Source organism: Pipra filicauda, unplaced genomic scaffold, assembly GCF_003945595.2.
Source record: "Pipra filicauda isolate LSUMZ 115617 unplaced genomic scaffold, ASM394559v2 scaffold87_size3191425_pilon, whole genome shotgun sequence".
Taxonomy (NCBI): Eukaryota; Metazoa; Chordata; class Aves; order Passeriformes; family Pipridae; genus Pipra; species Pipra filicauda.
In genome coordinates, this window is record NW_024105064.1 from 460,458 (window position 1) to 480,923 (window position 20,466).

The following is a 20,466-nucleotide window of genomic DNA, read 5'->3' on the forward strand; positions in this document are numbered from 1 at the left end:
CATTTTATTTTGTTGTCTTCTATCCACCACCTCCCTAAGAAAAATGTCAGGTATCAACATAAAATAAGAAGTCAGGGATTTACTTATAAACCTCTTTTCTGAAAGAAGAAAAGTCATTTGCTGTAATGTAGGAGGGAAACTCTATTGAATCTATTTTATATTGAATACAAAAAGGAGTATGATGCAATAAATCAGCTGTAAACCAAGTTAAACCAGGAAACCAAGGCTGCTGTCTCATCACGGACTTTAATAAACTCCATCTTTTAGGCAATAGTGGCAACTGCCCAAAAATCTCAGGTTACCACACCTTACCATCCTGTACCAATGCACCTTGCCCTCCATCTGTACACACCTTTCAGATGCCAGCTTTGAACTGTTATTCTTCCAAGCAGAGATAAGGCCACAACAGCCCTTGCTTTGCCTGCCTGGGCAGGATTCCTGGGAATAAGCTCACTGTTCATGGAGAAACCAAGCATAAGGAAATCTGATCGTTTCATGCGAATAAAAACCATCACCAAGCAATATTTAATAAAGTTTATTAGGTTACTGAGTATTATCTACAGTCATAAAATAGTCAGGATTTAAAACTGTACAAAGTAATGTCCTGGTGAAGTGAGAAGAGAGGGAAACGTGGGAGCACAAAGAGCATTAGAAGTAGGGAGAACACAGCTACTTCCCTGGAGTTCTGGAAGACACTGGTTCAAGTTGAAGGCAACCAAGTAGGGCTCCACACACACTGAATTTTCTTGTGTCCCACCCTGCAACAGAAACTAGTACAAACCCCTACGCTGAAAAAACAAAATCATATAATATTAGAATAAAAAAGGGGCACATCACACCCCACCCAGTCTTGGCACCAATTCTGTGCTTTAAAAAATATACTATGCAAGTAGTTTATTTTAAAAAAGGTACCCTACAGCAGCTGTTTAAAACATGTTCTTATACATACACCACAAATATATATATTAACATTTTCAACAACTAAACTCATTTGTACCTACACAGAACTGAAGGAATAACTCAAGAGCAAAAAAACCAACCACACAAACATTTTTCAAGACAAAGAAATGTGCAAAATAACCCCAGAAAGGCAGCATAGTAACCTGTGGAGAGGTCAAGAGAGCAGCTCCTGCTAGTAAAGGAGTGTCATCCTCTTTACTCGGCTACTGAGGTGAGAATCTATTTGGGATGTGCTGATTTTGCCTGAATTGCTTGTCCTGTTTATTGCAGTTCTCTCCTGCCCCCCAGCTCTGGAGAGGTTTAGTTTCTTCTTGCTGTGCCTGAAGATCACCCCCCCGGCCTCTGTCAAGGTCTCACAGGTGACATTCTGCAGCAATCACCTCCTGGATTTCTCATCTGCTGATGGTACTTCTGCAGCCCACACCGGTACCACCTTCTCTGGGACAACTTCCTCCCCCTCAAGCAAGAAACAGGGAGAACTATTCCTGCTGCATAGTTAAGTGGAGATTATGCCAATGGTCTATGACAGAAAGAAGCCTGGTTTGGATGAATATAAGCAGCTTGTCCAAGAAGGAAATTCCCTGGCAGAGCCATTAGAGAAACACATCAGTATGTTCCTCTAAAGCCTCACCATGGAACAGGTTAGAAAACAGACCCAAGGTGACAGGGCCTGTAGCTGAGTAACAGCTCTCAGCTCATAAAGCTGGTCTCCATCTTCTGCACCCTGCTGCAGAAGTTTGTCCCTTCCCTGTCCCCACATCAGCAAGGACCCCCTGATCCCAGACTAAAACCTGCAGTTTTAAGTCAGGAAGAAGGCAGGTGAAGACACCTGACTGCTCAATCAACTGAGTCAAACCCTCTAAGAAGAGGCAGAGTAGAGAATGGAGCAGGAGAAAGCAACAGTGGTAAACAAGAACATGGGATTTGTGATCTGTGAAACAGCACTAGAACATGGTGAGAAGTTCCAGCAGAGATACAGACATCAGCAACACAAGCTCCTTCTCCAAATTAACAAGTGTCCTGGTGGAAGGGTTTTAATTTTGGTGTTTCAGGGCTTGGGGTTGTACTTTTTTTTAATTTTTTTTTTGGTTTTTAAAAACTCAGCAATTAATTCCTCTTGGTATTCCGGACTCTTTCCAACTCTGCTGGACATCTTGTGCCTCTCCATTCTTAGGACCCAGTCTTAACCTTCCCTAATGCCTTCCCTTTCCCCAAATTATGTTCTTCCCTTTAGCTGGTACAGACAAATCATTCACTCCCAAGCCCTTGTGCCCAAAGGACAAAGCACAGCTTTTCTCAGGAGAAGCAGGGAAGCACAAAGCTTCTGTGAGTGTCCCTTCTTGTAATTGTGCTGGGGAAGTGACTTTCAGAGAACAAAATGCTCAGTTGTGAAACAAGGATTACTTGGGAGCTTGCCAATAAGGGCACATGGAGGCTTAAGCAGTGGCAGGAATACTTTGGCCAAGGAGTCCCAACAGTAGCGATGACACGAGGGTGGAGAGCCCGTTGCTCAGTGGGTCAGCTCCGAGTGTTGCCTTGGTTCCAGCTCTCTGTCCTCGGACACGAAGGTCATTGGTAGAGCAGGTAACTCTTGAGGGAGGCTGGCAGGGGCAGTGTGGGGATCTCAGTCAGTCTCTCCTTGCCCAGAGCCAGCCTCACAGCTCGCCGACACAAGTCCATCAAAGGCAGTGGTTCAGCTGGCGAAAGAGAAGCTGAGACATTAACACCTCAACACACAAGACACACGTTCATTTTGCTAGTTCTAAAAATCCCCCAGAAGAGACTGAGCAAGAAGGGTGAACGCCTGGCATGTCTGCAGGACCTAAACCCTTCAGCATTCACGTATCAGCATCTTCAACTCAAATACAACAGCAGAGCACGATGCCTGTGTACGTTATTTAAGCCATACATGTGTGAACAAAAAAACACCAGAATCCTCAAATGGAAGTTACCCCTCTGCAATGCCATTCAAGACAGAACACATCTTCCAGCTTGTGCCTCTTACTGCAGTATCCAAAAGCTTTTGGATACTGCAGTCGCTGAAGGAAAAGACTGCAGCAGTCTGAGAGCATCACATGGTCTGGGCACCCAGAAAGTGCCACGATTTGTCTCATATATAGGATAACAGCTGTCAACCCCCTGCATTTATATTACATAGTTCCCATGAAAAACAAAACCATCTGTCAAAGCTTCATGTCACCACTTGTATTGTGGTGACATTTTCCACTGGAGGATTCCCTCCTCTGTCACAAACCTGGGAAGGATAAAAGCCTTTGGCTATCTTTTTTTGCATCCTGTACTTAAAACACCCAACAAGATAATACTAGTTTTTCAGGAATGGCATATGGGGCCCTTTGCTGTTGAGGACTCATTCACAACTTAGAGGGGACTAAGGTCAAAGCCAGAGTTAACAAACACATCAGGCTGCACAGAGGGGAAGATACACATTAGTTACTCACAGCTCCTGCTGCTGAGTGTCAAAGCTCACCTTTACACAATGCTGCTCAAGCCTAAGGGGTTTCTCCTCCCCCCAAGAGAAAACACAAAAGACATCCCAAAGCAGAGAACTGCATGTCCTTCTTAACAGCCTGGGGGCTCTGCCTGCACCATTAGAAAGCTTCCTTGACAGATCTCTTGGGCTGAACACAGACCTAAAAGCACCCACAGACATGGAAGGAGCTTGGCTAAGAAGTTGCAGTTTTCAGGAGCTTTGAGAGATACCAACAGCTCCAGCTTCTACTACTACATGCAAAATTAATCTCACTGTTCATACAGCTTTTGAAACAGATGAGAGACAGACAAAGCTTACTTTCCCTGAGCACGATCGTGTTACTGCATTTTTTTAACCAGAATTCATTCCATCAGTAAGGTAGTTACAAGTACCTTCCTTCCAGGTTCAAAGGTAACACTGAAAATCTCAAACAGAAAGGTGTTGCCAGTAGCCTCTGATCAGGTCACTCCTGATTCTACTTTGGAAAAAATTAACAGTCACACTGCTCCAAGTAGAAAACACTTCCAATGAGAAGGGGGAAAAGTAACTTTTATCCAACTTTTGGCAAAAAAGTCTGTGAGAAGGAGAGTTTGTTAGCTGTGGAGAGACTTGGTAACAAAGTCAGGAAACACAGGCTTGAATTGGTCTGTCTCCTCCTCATGTTCAGTCAGAGCTGAAGCAATGCTCTATTTCCCCTCTTTTCCTTCCCTGCTGTGGATCACAAGCTATTACCTCCTTCCAGGGGAAGCTGCAGTGAAATGAGTTTGTTTTTTTTTTTCCTAGCAGTTCCATGTTAGTTATTCCTGAGGAATCATGCACACCTCTCCTGCACTGGCAGCTGGGTGGGGAGCACACGGATGTGTCAGGGCAGTGCTGTTGCTTCCCAAGCCCCACATTCACCACACATGTTCTGTGTCACAGGGAAGGCCTGGCTGCAAGCCCTGCTCCTGCCTGCTCGTGACCCAGTTCAGGGTCCATGCTGCCTCTTCCACAGGGACAGGTCCCTGCAGCCAGACTGCACCTCTCTGCTCTGGCTGTGACACTGCCAGGGAGGCCTATTCCTGGCAGCACTCCTTTGGCACTTCCCAATGTAGCTTATTCTTAAACCACTGGGGTACAAACACACTGCATTCAAAGCCTGTCCCAATTCCGCCCGCTCAGTGTGGAGATAGCTGGGACAGAGGCATTGTCTAGCCAGCATCCCAAGGGACAAGGGGCCTGACCTTCAAAGCCTATAGACATTAACATAACAAATACATTGCAGTTTAACGGCCTTAAAAGGAGAGGATCTTCCACAGAGATTAAGAACAAGAACTTTATCCCCGTCTAGTTTGCGCTGATAACCCAGTCTGACAGGAGACCAAAAGAGAAAGCACACACATATCCGACCTCCTTCCATTCACAGGCACTACAATCACTGGACAGTGTTGCTATTGAATGCTCAGAAGTGGTTAGAGCCAGACACCTTCTTTCTATCTGTGCCAAAATAGCATCCCGTCATTCCTGGCCCTGTGCCCACAATTCACTCCTATGCCGAGAGCACATTACAACCAAATCCAATCCTGGAGGTGGCCATTTCCTTGCTAAGTGCAGCTCTGCTCCAACAATTCCACAGACTTGCTGGCTTTGAGAGGAGCTGCAGGTTTTGCCTTTGACCCTTCAGCAAAACCTGGTTCCTGGGGCTGCTGCCATTCTGTAAACTGTCAGGGCAGAAGGGTCTGGGCTTCTTTCTTTGGGTAAGAAAATGCTCTGCCAAGAGCTCTCTATTTGGTCTTGCTGAGATGAAATGTATTTCTCAAAGCACTTGTGGATTTTGCTGCTATCCCTCTGCAGGGCTTTCCTGGTTATTCTGACAGCTCTGTTCTTCTGGTGCCTGGTGGCAGCTCTGTTGTACCTCAAGCCAGGAGTGCCAGGGTTTGCCACTGCTGGCCCAGCATTAGGACACCTCTTAAGCACAAATAAAGAAGCCCAATATGCTACAGCCCTTGTGCAGACACTGTTCTGGAATGCAGGGGAAAAACTATTCTTCATATCAATTCTGCCAAATTTATTTCACTAAAAAACATAAATCCAGATTTTAATCCACTTCCTTCACCTCTCTCCTCCACCCTACCCAGAGGACTGAGTCACAGTCTGGCCCCATGGGAACTTCTGACTATGAGAGATAACAGACTTTAGCACATTTGGACAGCCACATTTATTACTAAGCTTAGCTAGAGATTGATGTGCCTGTTAGTAAAAGGCCTGGCATGCAAGTTGGGCTGATTACAATATCCAGCCCCTTGCTACAAATGAGCACACCCTGCTCTGAAAGCAGCAGAGAACTGAGCTACTTTTTTGAAAGACGAGACATTCCCATTTTCTTAGCTAGGGACAGATTTTCCCATTCTTGCCTGCAAGGGATTTTAAAAGTCCCTCCATTACCCATTTCAGGAAGGGGACTGTCTCAGACCATTTTCTGTAACGAGACACCAGGATTACATTGCAAATAAAGCAGCTGTCAGAAGAACATTTGTTGATACTTTGGTAGAAATATAGAAAGGTTTGCCATCTCTAGTCAGGCAAGTGGCATCACCTTCCCCCACCACACTCTCCCACCCAAACCCTGCGGTGCCTGGGTAGGTGTGTACAGCCAAACTTCTTGTGTGAGCCATTACAGATTCAGAGCTGTATGCAGCAACGCTCCTGCTGACAGGAGCTGAAGGATGAAGCCCCTCCCCAGGCTGTCCCAGTAAGCAGCAGATCTGTGCAGCCAGAACAAATACAGGAGTTATACTCACGGTCGAGTCCATTCAAGTAGCACATCCGTATCTCACAGTGTCCCCACACCGCGCTCACCACCGGGTAGAGCTTCTTCCCTTTGAGTCCTCGGAACGCAACCCCCATGTACTGCCCGTCCACAATGAAGCTCAGTGTCCCATCATCCATGTCCAGGACCACCAGGAAGGAGTCGGGCACAATGAAAGTCTCATCTGGTTCCAGGAAGGCAGGGTAGGTTTTGCTGGGCTGGTTCTTGCCGTCGTGGTAGAGTCTGTTGCGGCCGAGGTCCCAGCCCCACGACTCGTGGTTGTTCCCCACCAGGGTCGTGTACCCCACCGAGTGCAGGGGGGCATCTGCCGTGGCCACCCCGACCACGGCGTGGGTGCCCCGCTGCCGCATGGCCCACGTGATCTGCCACACGTGCAGCCCCCGGGTGTACCCCACCTTGCCCCTGATGGCGTCTGTGCTCTGGGCCACCGGATGCCGGTGAAATATGAGTTTGTCGTCCTCCTTCACGAACACGTTCAGCGAGCGATCGTCGTTGTTCCACGAGTGCAACAACTGCACTTCGTAGGACACGGGAGGCATGTCCAGCAGCAAGTCCAGCCGTGTGGGTTTGCTGTAGTCAAGTCCTTGGAGCTCCTGTTTCAACGGCCTGTACACAGGGTCCCTCATATCCACAGTCTTTATCCCACCTGTGACCTTCTGACCCATGGTGTGTCCCGGTTTCGCCTCCTTACAGGCTCATGGGTTCACCTGGCAGCTTCTGCTGTCATTCAGCCCCGCAGGAAAGGTTGCTAGGAGACTTTGTCGAGATGTGCACCACTCAGTATTGCCTAATGGATGGAAAGAAAAACAAGAGACAAGTTAAACATTAGCACACACAGCCTTGTATGCCACATTTACAGAGCACAGCATTCATCTGTTTATCCCAACAACTTGTCCTGCCTTTCCACCAGCAAGGAAGGGTCCCACGGATAGCCTGGCAGAGCACACAGCAGCCATCGATACAGGTTTGAGGAGAGAACTCTCTTCAACCCCACTGAAGCTTTGCTGAGTACCTTGGAGGCCTGACTGCAAATCCAACACAGCAGACAAAACCTGCAGGGTCCGTCCCTGGGGGACACTCATTCCAGCAGCTCCTGGCACTCTTGGCCCCACCGAGTTCCTGCAGCCAGGGAGCAGATAAACCTGCTGGATGGTTTGTCTCAAATGAGCAGCTTCGGTTGGGGCAGCTTCTCTTCTCCAAGAGGAAAAAAATCCCCCACTTCAGTCGCAGAGTCCAGGGGGAGGAGCAAGATTCTTCTCACAGTTTAGCAGTTTTCCTTCCAGATTTCAGAGAAACCTCTAAAACGTTTAAGCCAGCTTGGCTAAAGATACTAGCTCACTTTGTGTACCTCTCCTCCAGCACTGCATCCACTGAACTGTCTCTGCTCTCACTCAGCAACACAAACAACCCTCTGTAAGACAGCTGCCAAACTGGGGGCAGCTATTAGGAGAATTAGAAGTGGGAGGGGAGCAAATGAGCTTTCTAAGAAAAAAAAGTGTTATTTTAACATTTCCTGAAGTGAGGCAATCATGCAGCACTCCTGCCAGCTACAGTCACAACACTTACTCACAACCAAGAACCTCATCTGGCATAGAAAACAGAGCATGAATCAGATCTGGTTTAAAAATAAGATTACTGGACACCAGCAGCAAGGCTTCAGCTAGAAGGTGACAGGGAAGGCTCATGTATGTTCAATTCAGCAGCTTCCCTACAGGTTTTTACCACTAGTCCGAGGTATGCCATTGGAACAGTGAGCTAAATCTCATAATTTCTAAGTAAAAAGAGACAAGACTTTCCCTTCCCTCCTTTTTGTCAAGGATGGGAGAGGAAAAGGCCTGAGGTTCTTTAAAAGTCACACTCCAAAGCACAGGTTGAAGCACAGCTATTTCAAACTGTTCAGGAACCTCAGATGTTTGGCACTGACAGAGAGAAGATGCCATTTAAACAGGGTCCAATCATGTTATCAGCTGCTAAGATAACCAAGACATCCTGCAACTTAAATAAATACCATCCCCAACATCAAAACAAATCCTGAACTGTGTGAGCCAGCTGGTCAGCAGCTGAAGATAAGCAAGAAACAGCAAAATCAGCGGAGGGATGGCAGTCCCTGGATGCCACATGATTTAGTTGCTGTGCCCCACAGCTCGTGCTTGGGCCCATGTGTTTCCATGACTCACAGGCACTTCCAGCCCCAGAGGGCACAGGCTGCCTTGCTCTCTGGAAGCCCAAGGAACAGCAAAAGCTCAAAGCAAGGGATGCCAAGAACAAGCCAAACCAGACATCAGCTGAGCTTCCCTGGGAAAGGCACATCAGTGCTGACCCAAAGCAATCGTTCCAGTGTAAGTGATTTGCTCAGGCTGGGATCAAACCCATCAGGCTGCTGAACGTGTGGTGTTCCACACAGAACATGTGGTGTTCTACAGAGAGCACCGGGTGAACCACCCGGCATTCCCCAGGCCTGTGGCATAAGGGCAAAGGCTGTCAACAAGGGACTGGCTAAAGTACACATGGAAGTCCATAGGCAAATTCAGCTGTTGGCATTTTGATTAGGATAAAGGAACAAAACATTGGCAGAAGGAGGAGAGGCAGAGACTTCCTGTGCAGTACATGTGAGAACACAGCATAGGAAGCAAGAACCAAAACAAAGCAGACTGCCAGACTGCAGGAGCACTGGTGCAGACCTCTTTGAAGCACAAAATACTCAAGAGAAGATAACACAATTGTGCTCTTCATTAGCAAGACAATGCCTCGTTCATTATGACTTTTTGCCTTTTGCCAACATAAGCTTCATCATATTTCTCTCGAGGCTGCTGCACCAGAAAGGGAATCACCCCAGTGAAAGACAACAGGGACTTGTGAAGCACAGGGGACAGGACACCCTTCACTGCCTGCCTGGCTCTGCAGAGGAAGCAGCTTTTCTGCACACAAGCACCACTCATCACTTCCATTAGTTACGACTCTTTCCCAGGCAGACTGTTAACACCAGATGAAAGACAATGGCCAGAATAAAGGGAAAGGAGGAAGAAAGGAAAAGGTTTGGAACAAAGGGGTTGATTAGAGTGAGAGCAGGTCAGACACTGAGCACCATATGCCAAGATTTAAGCACAACATGGCTCCTTATTAGGGCAAGGCAATAACTCTGGCTCACAGCTGGCTCCGCTGCTGTTCCTGGCACTAGCCTGGTCTAGAACTGCAGAGTGGCACCTTGCCCTGCAGTCAGGAAGCACAGTTACACCCCCATTTTTTAAAAGGAAAAGCCTCTTCACGCACAAGACAATACAGGCACTTTCCTGCAGCAGGAGAGATACAGAAGATCTTATCCTCTTAAATTAATGGATTAATGCCCTGGGCAGCTTGATGTGAGACACAGCCAGCCATAAATGAGAAGATATGCTAGGGAATGGGCTGCTTCAAAACCTTTGAACTGCTACAGGTTTAAGTACAAATCTAAACACTGAAAGTGCTTTTATCTCTCTTATCAACAGCTCAGGCTTGCTGCAACTCTGCTCTGCTTCACAAACACAAGCTCATCCCCATGATGCTCAGTTCTGCTCCCCATGCTTTTTTTCAGTTCTATTGTTAACCTTCTGGGCTTAAAAGCTTTGGAATGAAATTATAAGAGTGTCTCAGAGAAAAGCATTCACTGCTATTCCAGTGAGAATTAGACCTCCCCTCGATTTCAGTGTTCAGAGCAAGCAGGCAGTTTGCCATACAAGAAAGATATGCCAGATTTCAAAACAACTGCTTGCTGAAAACAGATCAAGGCAGGAGACAGACATCTCAATGCAAGTCCCTGCTGTTAGACAGGGAGAACACAAGTCTTCGAGGAAAATCTTGTATATGACAGAGCAGAGTTGGTGTTTTCAGCTCAGAAAACCCAAGGCTCCTCGTGGGTCCTTCTTTGCTCTGCAACACCTACAGGACACCTGTCTGGAGCATCAATAACAAGAACACTTGAAGGATCTTAAACTCCTTGATTCCTGATCCAGTCTTACTTTAAGTCTATTTATTCAAGTCAGTTTACTGTGGCTTCATTTCCTCCACATGATATCAAGTGTACTTCTATAGATAAAAGGCCAAACCTTTTAACACCCAACAGGCTCTGGGTGCTCTACAGACAATGAATCAGAGCCCTACCCTAAAGATTTCCAGCCTGGAACACACCTCAGAAGAAGGAAAGAAGAGATATTCTAGCCATAGTGATTTACTTGCTTACAGCTTTAGAAGTTGAACTAAAGGATCCCAGACAGTACTAACAAATGAGACCAAAAATACCACTGCAGTTTTGCTCATGTTCCCATGATTTTACTAGAAAAGCATGAAGTAAACCTGGTTCATTTTCTTGGGCTGAATGTTCATCCTGCAAGCCAACAGACAAAGGAGCCACACTGCTCCTGGTTTGCTGACTAACCTGCTAGAAGGTAGATATGTGCACAACTAGTATGTCAGCAACTGCCCACAAAGACCCTTCCTTAGAAAGAAAGTTATATCCCCTTCCTCCCTTGGTGGGGCTGAGAACAGACCCCTTGACTGTGCAGACCTTCTGCATCCCCAAGTTAAAAGCCAAGATGGATCAGCAATGCTACAACACATCTTAACCAGCGTGAAGAGGGATGAAGACTCACATGCCTCTAACAGCATTCAAACTTTACCCCCAAACAACCAGGACACTTGATTTTCCCTGCTTGCTGTTAATTTTTGGCATCAGAAACACAGCAGCCTTCTTGCACTGTGTATTTCTGCCCAGGGCAGAACCTGGTCCCAGGAAGGCTGTGACACCCCGTCCAGCACTGATGCAATCACTTCACCAGCCTCTAACACCCTTCTCACCCCATTAAACACTGATTAAACCTTGGGGGAAAAAAGCTCACCTATGCTGTTGAAGAAGTTTTCCCGTGCTGTGTTAGCAGAGCCCAAGCAGCTGCAGGACAGATGACAGGAACAACTGCACCAACAACATGATTAGAGCGCGTCTGAGTGTTGCAAGTTTGCTGAGATCAGGACTGGGCAGGCGGCCCTCGTTGCATAGCACTGGCTTTGGCAGCCTCACTGCTGCCCTGCCCCACGTGGAGAAGGTTGCCACAGGGGCAACTTCCTCAGCCACACCTCCTGAGGAGCAGGAGCAGTCGGGCTCAGCAGGTTGAGGTGTTGGCAGGGCTGTGCGGCCTCCACAGAAAAGTGAAACTGCAGTCACTGAGCTCACAGCAGGTTGGGCAAGCAAGAGTGAAGAAAGGTGGCCCATGTCCCAGCAAACAGCACAAAGGTGCAGCAGAGTAAGAGGCCCGACAAGTTACTGTGCTCAAGATACGCCACGGATGGGGAGAACAAGTCTCTTTGATTTGGCAACGCTTGACTTGCCTGGACTACAAAGTTAGCAACCACCTTGCTGAGCAAACAGCCTCACTCACCCACTGAGCAGGCACCAAGGGCTCTGCTCTCCCATACATGAGGCAGCCAGTACAAGCATGCCCACCCCCAGACACACTAGAAAAGGCTTCTGCCCAAGGAAGCCAAGAGCATGTCATCATAGAGCACTGCTAGGACTTGTAACCACTAAGAATCAGCTTGTCTGTGTGAACCCAGCTCTCCATCCTTCCTCTCCTTGGGATGATTCAGACAGTTTCTGCTGAAGTTCTCTAGCTATTTTTGCTGTGCTGAAGGCAGTGTGACGAAAGCAATGTGCCCTTTTACACCATTTCTCTAGTGTCTGGTTCTCCAAAACAAAGCACTGAAGTTACTCAGAGGAGCACATCTGAGTAAACTAAAACCTGAAGTAACAACCATGACCCATCCTCAACTAAGCCACTTACTAAAAACCAACTTAAGCAAATTTCCACCTGTCCACCTACCCAGGCAGTTCCTGCTAACTGCAGTGCTGCATAATCTAGCAGAAAATACCACTAAACAACAGGAGAGGTTACTTTTCAAAGTACTTGTAATGATGGAAGCAACTCAGAGGAGTTCCACGAGTTCCTGCCTGAGATCTTCTCTCCTATTGAAGGATAATTATAAATGGCAATTTTGGTTCAGAGAAACTAAGGTACTCCCTCCAATGAAAAAAGCCAACTCAGGCTGGTTTTCCTCACAGAGGAAGCTCAGGGGATGTGTAAAGGTCATTAGGCTCCTTATAGCTCTGTGTAAGGCAGCTTATGAATGTCAGCTGCATGCTAGAGACCAGGCACAAATCAAGACTCTTTAAAATAGCTTCTCAGAGGCAGATTGCAGCCTTTTGCCTGCAGCCATTAAGTTCTTGGCACGAAGCACTGTTAGTTCAGCTCCCCATGGTCAACCCACTTAGACCAGTACTCTAAAGCAGTTCTTTTGTACCTTTTCCAAAACTACCTTGGGGACGCTTTGTCCTGGGTATTCTGAGGACAGCAGCACTAGGAAGCTATGCAGGTTAAACAATTACTACTGCTGAGTCCAGACCTCTGCATTACCAACAGCACAGTTGCTTCTTATCCTGTCTGGTGTGTCCACTTCCTTTCCACACTTACTCATGGTCTGTGGCCTTTACAAAGCAAGTCAAGACAATAAGACTGGCCAGAAACGGTTCATTTACTGGTAGTGGAACACACACAGATGTTAAAAGGAATTAAGCAATTTGCTGCAGTTGTACAACAGAAATTTACCCTGAACACACATTCTTAACACTGCAGAACCCTTCCATGCAGGCACACAAACACCTGCACTGCAGAGTGAGCAGCAGCATTACACAGCACAAGAAGGGCTGCTAAATTGGCCATGGCCTGAGAGAAGCCATGGTAAAGTACTCACAGCGAGTAGGAGCTGATGAACTGGCCACAAATCCAGCAACTAAAGCTTTTCCTCCATCGGGCAGGATAGGGCCCTGAGTTCATCATCCCACATTGAACTGACAGCTCTGCATCTCAGCGAAGCACTGAGAAGTTTAGCCAGAGTCCCTTCCCATGTCCCACATCTGCAGCTGCAGCACTGACCTTCCCTACACCTCTCCCCTTTGCTCCTCTCCAACTTCCTGCTGGTCTAGAATATCTGCTTGTAGCCAACTGGTGAAGTGCTGTTTTCCAGAAGCAACTTTAAACTCTGTATTCCAGCAAGTGTTTACAGGCAGCTGTTACCTAGAAGGTTGACTTGATGAACTTGGGTTCCAGGTAGAATTCAGCATCCAAATCACACTTGGTGCCACAAGGCTGATTGTCACATACTCTGGTGTCAGTCAAGTCACCTCACAGGGTAACCACTGACTTGGGCTCCCAAGTTATCAGCCATACAATGAATTGCAGACATCCCTTGTTTCCAGTGCCAAAGCTGTGGACAGGTTACAGTGGGGACACGCTGCTGCTGCTGCTGCTCATCAGATGTGTCAGGTTCAGCTTTGTGCCACAGATCTGAACCCCAGATAGATTCTTTTGGAGGAAAGAGCAGAACAGCTGTGGTTTGGCAGTTAGGTCTGAGCTGAGACAACACCTGTACGTGGTGTTACAGGAAGACAAAGATCCACACTGTTCCCTTCCTGGGGGAAGGTACAGGGAGATGTGACAGCAGGGGCACACAGCAATGCAGCCACTGCAGAGCCTGGAGAAAAACTAGTAAGTTGTTGCCATTCCTGTGCCCTTATGTAGAGCCCTATCCCCACTCAAAGAGCTGAGCACACCATCACAGCACAGCCATTCTGGAGGACAAGCTGTTTACAGCTGAGGCACTGGTTTGGGCAGCTTTGAGGCTCTAACACTCCAGCTACATGTTCCACCAGCGTGGCAGGTTCTCTGCAGGCTGCAGCACACACCCATTTAGGGAACACAGCAGCACCAGATCAAACATCTTCCAGACCAGGTAAGATGTACTTCCCTCAGACCAGGTTCTCCTCTCACTGGTCACATTTGGCAGAGGCATTTTTTTTTAGCTCCTGGTACCATTTCCATGCTAGATCCATCAGACAGGTGATGCTTTTCTTCATTGCTTCTGTCAAGAACCCATTTTTTGGGAATGCAGCTTGTTTTGTACTGAAATGAAGACTATTTGATACAACTATGAAAGGCTGCTCCCAGGTTGCTTCAGTGCAGTCTTTGCCATCAGAAGAAAGAGCCCTGGTGTCTTGGGGGAGCTTATTCCAAGGAGGAAAAAAAAGCTAGGCCAGCACAGATACACCAACTGCAAAGGTCACCTGCAAAAGGCACAGCTTTTTCACAGTTCCTATTTTGCTACATGCACTCAAGAGATGCCTCTATGATCTGCCTGCAGACTGAGTGCCACAGGAAATAAGTCACTTAAGTAGCAAAGAGGAAGGTCACGTGCAACCTTTTTTCCACGTGTCCAGAGGCTCACCTTTCTTACACCTTTGTACCTGTCCAACTACCTTCACCTGATTTTTCCATATTTTATCAAGACTTTGCATGTAAACAAGCATTGCTTCCAGAGGAAGCCTCACAACCCCATAAGGCTGAAATCTCTGCTTGGCACATTACAAATAAGAACCCCCCCAGTCTAATAACCAAGCAGCACTCAAAAGACCTGGCCAAGTTGCCATGCTTGCCTAAGGTTTTTCCCTTCTTCCCTCCAGCACTGGAGCCATTTGATAGGCTGCATTTAGAAAGGCATTTCCTCTGCAATTAAGCCACCATAAATTTTAAATAGTAAGTGTTTATGTTCAGAACTATTTGCATTAAAGAACTCCACATAATCCATAACAAGCCACCCTCTTGCACAAGAACTCCCTGCTTTTCATTATTTCCCTACTTATTAATTTGCAGCCTACACTGCCCACTGTCCACCCCTCATCTCTGGATTCATTAGTTTTGTCTGATAATCAGGAGATGGGAGGGGGAGCAGTGGGTGGAAGGAATGAAGCTTGATGTTTCTGCCTCTGCCCAGAGTTTCCACTCTGGTATCAAAAGCACTTTTTTGGCTACAACTGTGAGATCAGCCAACACCACAAGCCATCAGGACAAAGGTTTTGGTAACAAAGCACTGCTTTCCCCTAAAAACAGTTCATGAATCACTGTGGTTTCACACTGGCAGCAGCTGCATTAAAAGAAATCCATGTTCTCAGCAGTCACCTACCAAAACTCCCCTTCTGTCTCCTTCCTAGGTGACAGCAGGGCAGAACAAAGAGACTTTCCAGCTGCCTCCTGTGCTGTTTTCTCCCACCTCGTGGCAGGTCAGCCTCCATTTCAGCTGTCCTGTGCCTAGAAGCAAATCTGCAGAAGGCCTTTCTCATAGGCTTTGTGTTTGAAGAAATGGGGGAAGCAACATGGTTGGGTTTGTCAGAGGCTGAAGAGTAAAACCATGGCATCCCAACTGCTGGAAGTGCTAGTTTAGTAGTCCTAGTTTTTTTTCTAGGATAGCTGTTCTGCTCCTTTCAGTGGGCAGAATGAGGCAAACACAACACCTCCATGAACACAGAGAGCCCAGCAAGAGCTGAATGAAGTCACCTAGTACACACCAAGTACTAATACCTGCATGAGAACATAAACTGAGCCCTTACTGTATTCAAATCACTGATGTGGGTATTATAGACCTGCAAATAGATGCCTTGAAAATATAAAGCACGCAGCAGATTGTGAGGATTTCAATCCCTGTTCCTCAGAGCAATACAGAATACTCTGTCAGGAGACAGACTGAATTCAGCAGGATTCCTTCTGTCAGGAAAACCACTTGTAGTTGGAGCTATTTTAATATTAAGGTTGCTCAGCTCCTGTCTCCTTCCTCTTTTCATTTAAAGATGTCACAAGCACTACTAACAGTAAAGCAAAAATCCCCACAACAGAGCAGCTGCCAAGCACCAGATTACTCAGCCTGTTACCCTCAAATACGTTTATTGTGTCTGAAGCTTCAGCACATGTATCTACATCAAATACATCTCTGCCAGAGGGGAAGTTGTGCAAGTGTCTGGTGCTGCTCATCACTACGGAAAAAGGGTAATTGAAATCTGGGCCGTGTACTAGAAACAGATAATTCCTGGCCCGACTGCAATAGTGTCTCTGCTCCCTCCAAGCAGAGCATTACAGGACCACAGACTGGATGCTGTTCTGACTCAGAGGACAGGGCAGCACATTCACCAAAATCCGGGCCTCGTGGTGCAGAAGTGAAGTTGTGCTCCCTCCCTGCTTCACTGCCACTCAGCTTGGCAAGCTTCAGCACACCACTGCCCTGGGTCTGCATTTCCCCCGTGGAGATGGGCAGCAACACCACCACCAGCCTACCACAGAGGGCAGGAGAAGACACTTTGTAGAGCAGAAGATCAGAGTGCTGCACACTTCTCATCCTTGCATCACAGGGAGAGCAAAAGGGCAAGGTGAACAACAGGCCCACGGAGGATGCCCACAAACTGCCTGCTCCCAAGGAGGAAACTCCAACCCCCAGCAGAACACTGTTCAGTTCCTCCTCACAGAAACCTGCCTTGTCCCTGACATTTAAGGAAGCAAAAGTTACATTTTCTTTCTCCTCCAGTTTTACAGTTTATTTACACTTGCATCCCCAGCAACTCAGCTGGCATCCTCCTCCTCACATTCAACAATCGCGCTCCAGCCAAGTACATCCCTTTCATCCTCCCTCTTACAGTCTGTGTTTAGTCACTGTGTTGACCTCTCCTGTCCCAGCAATCCCACCACAGACAGGAGGATGGATGCAGAGAGTTTCCCATCCAGCCAGGCATGCCTGCTGCTATTTTTCAGGGAGGAAACAAGCAAGTCCCTCAGGCAGGAGCTAATGAGCTTCCTGACTGAGTCTTTTCCACCTGATCAGACACTACGACAATCCAATCACGAGACTTAAGAAGATTCATTCCATAACCCTGGGGCTGAATGCAGCTAAAGAACTCTGCATAGCTACTGTTTTCCTACACAAAACCAGTGCTATAGCACAACCCAATCCACGCAGAGTTTAAAGCAGAAAAAAAGGCAGGGAAGGATGCAGTGTAACAAGCACAACTTTCCCCTCAAGCTCTATCCTTGTACCAGCTCAAACACTGGGTGTGCAGCCCCTGGTCACCAGCAGCTGCCTCAGCCTGTACAGTACATTTCCCTCCACCCTTTCACCACCAGGTCAAGAGATAAAGCTCATTGTGCTCCTGACACCTATCACAATAGTCATGTCTCTCTTTAAAGAGGGGCTGACATCCTACAGACAAACTAAGTGCCAAGCCCAGAAGCACTGCAGTGCAGTAACTGTAGTTTTATACCTTGTCTTACTGAACATCAAGTAGTGAGTCGGGAAGGTGGACATTAGGTGGACATGGCTGCTAAGGCCTTGGGCAGGATGGCTTGGGAAGAACAACAGAAGCAAATTTTGTTTTCTAGCTCACCAGTTTACTCTTGCCAACCTTCAAAAACAGACTGTACAACCTCCGGGCAACCTGTTCCAAAGCTTGGCAAGCTCCGTGGTGACAAGACTCCTCCTTATACTTACGGTTTACACATCTTCTTCCCTGTTCAAGTCATTCCAGTTTCTTAATCTGCCAGTTTCGGGTTGAGTTTTGTGTTAATGCTCAGGTCAAATAAATCCTAGACAAGGGAATGCAGTTCAGTGCCTTTGTATCAGCTGTTAGTGCCTTCATCCTGCACAGTGATTTACTCTAAGCAACACAAACAGATCCAGTTCACGTGCCCTTTTGTCTTACCTTGCCACATGGAAAAACTCAACACTCCTCCACAATATTGACCCAGATCTCTTCATCCTGGGCTTCTTAAGTGTTGAAAAAACAGGACCGAAGTTACATCCCTGTGTATGAAGACCCAGTAGATGTTTCACAGCTTAAGCTACAGATTCAGGTCTTTCCTGTCCTGAGGTCTGTGGAGACTGAGGGTGTCACCACAGAGGACAAAAACCTCACAAGAGGAGACAGCTGAGTCACTGAGGAAGTGATTTTTTTTTTTTTTTACACTGTTTAGGAAACCATTCTGTTCACTTAAAAGGATGTTTTCAAAAGTCAACACCCCTGTACATGCATCCAAAGCAGGAGCTCATCACACAATTGTGACAGGTTCTTGAAATCAAGTTGAGGTTTCCTAACCTGCAAGCCTGTCAGACTCTTCAGTGCCTCCAGCACCTGCGTGTGTGCAAAGCAGCCTTCCATGGTCTCCCTCAGGAAGTCTGGTAGTTTCAGTAGGTATTTCCCTTAGCCCCTACTCTCAAATGAGATCTTGGACCCGTGATCTGCACATCAAACATTCCTCTGCTGCATTAAGATAGTTCTTGTAATGTGCCAAATGATGACAACAACATCTCTTCCATGCCCTGACCACCAGCCAAGCCCAAGTTTAGGAATGTTTCATTCCTCAAAGTCACCTGCCACATGAGCAATGCTGTGGCTCAGTCTTATCCACCAGTTGTCCTCCCCATGAGGACAGGCAGGCTTCAACATCCCCCTTGGAAACAATCCTCCCACCACCCTTTTGGAATTATTACACCTTACAGGAACAGGGCTTATCTTTTAAAGTGGAAAAGATGAAAGCCAAAAGCTGGATGCTGACACGAACCTCACGCTCAGCACAAGTCTTTGAAGGCAGGAAGGCTTGGGAGGGCAGGGTGGATTGGGAAAAACAGTTCTGCCTGGCTAGAGGATACAGATTGCTTCACCACCACAAAGCAGTGTCTGCAGACTCCTGTTCCCCTCAGCTCCTTCCTCCTGCTGAGCCCCACCTTGAGCTGTGTGCTTGGCTCTTTTGACACCATCAGCCACACACTGCAGCTCGTAACCAGCTGGGAGGGAAACATCTGCAGAAATGCTGTGCACCAGTGTCTGTCACCCTCTTCCCCAGGTACATCCTCACCACGAGCAGCTCAGCTTCACCTACACCTCCCACCCAAACAGCACAGTCACTGAGCTGCCAGCTAATGATCTGCACATTCACTTGGAGGTTCAGGAGCTCCCAACCCTCAGGTTTGTTTCAAAGGAACAGAGGATTGCCTTCTAGATAAAAACAACAGTTTTATTATCAAAGTTAAGGAGGTACTTTGCTTTGAAATACAGTTTCTTCCCCTGCATCAAAGGGCTGTTAATCAGTCTTGTAGCAAAAAAGTAGGAGAAATGAAAGCAGCATCTGCTTGGAAGAGATGAATGCAAGATAAAAGGTGCCTGTGACAGAAAGCTGGCAGCAGCCTTATGTTTTCTATTCAAGTCTAATCCGGGAACAACAACCACCCTTAAACATAACAAAAGCTGTGGAAAAACCCTTTCCAAATCCAACAACACAGACAGAAGATGCAATTTCTGCTCTCCAATTGCTGCAGCAGCCAGTTGAGGCGAAGTGTCCAGACAAATCCAAGCTTGCTATACCAGGGTCATCGAGCACCTTGGCTTGCTCAATTCCACAATATCCCCTCTTTAGCTTCCAATTCCTTCTTCCCCCCCCTCAAGTGTCCATAGGAAAAGCAGTTTCCTATGGATCTCCCTTAGCAAAAAGGGAAGCAGAGTCACATCATGGCAGAACACCTCCAGAATGTCTGGGCACAAATGGCTTGCAATCCAGCCAGTAGAGAATGGAAAACAGCACTGACATTTCTTGCCTGCCTGGTACAGTCTGTTCCTTGCAGAGAATCAAGTCAGAATTGTAATTCCTGATGGGGATGGGGAAGGATTCCCATCCTTCCACTGAATAGCAGGTGGAGAAAGCCACTTCATGTAACCTTTAAACTGCTTGAAACTATCAAGGAACAAGAAGCCAACAAAGTGCACTCTGCCTGACCCAGCCCATCGCCAGTCTCTAGAAAGATGTGTTCACCTCTCATTCCTGAGGCAGCTGCCAGAAGCCGTGTAACTCAAACACTGGTTATACGAAGGGAAAACCCAAAGAAAGAGCTGGATAAACATGGAACAGACTAGTGCCGAGACATTTGTCAACATTCAGCAAACCACTCCACCGGTGTGCTCAGTAAGGCGAGCCCTCCACGGCCAGGAACACACACCAGCAACGAGGCATCAGCTCCCAAAGTGCTGAACTAAGGGGATATTCCTGGCAGACAGATTGCACAAGAGAATCTCACACTGCCAGCTTTACTGGAACACACTCAGCAACTCCCCAGAGCAGAGAGCATTCTGGGATGATGCTTCGCTGGATTTCTGACTTGTCATTAGCCAAAAAAGTTTAATGACATGGTTGGACTCTGTGTTTAAATATAATTGACCCGGGACACACCATAATTAGGAAGAGGCACTGCACATCTCCATGAATCCAGCAGCTGGGTACAGTCCCAGCATGATGCAATGTTTTGCTTTCACCATTAC

At 47.2% G+C, this 20,466-nt stretch overlaps 1 protein-coding gene across 9 annotated transcripts in view; it reads right to left on the reverse strand.

The window, feature by feature from the left end:
* Positions 1-519: 519 nt before the first annotated feature.
* SPSB1 (splA/ryanodine receptor domain and SOCS box containing 1) overlaps positions 520-20,466 on the reverse strand; it is a 29,451-nt gene continuing 9,504 nt past the window's right edge. For 6 of the 9 annotated variants that reach the window (XM_039390839.1, XM_039390841.1, XM_039390845.1 and 3 more), the window contains 2 exons: positions 6,232-7,047; positions 520-2,657 (listed from right to left, as the gene is read on the reverse strand). In XM_039390839.1, the coding sequence (XP_039246773.1) occupies positions 2,530-2,657; positions 6,232-6,925 (822 nt within the window). In that variant the 5' untranslated portion in view covers positions 6,926-7,047 and the 3' untranslated portion in view covers positions 520-2,529. Of the gene's footprint in view, positions 2,658-6,231; positions 20,461-20,466 lie in introns of those variants that run through there. The other 3 variants (XM_039390844.1, XM_039390840.1, XM_027728561.2) reach the window with 3 other exon arrangements.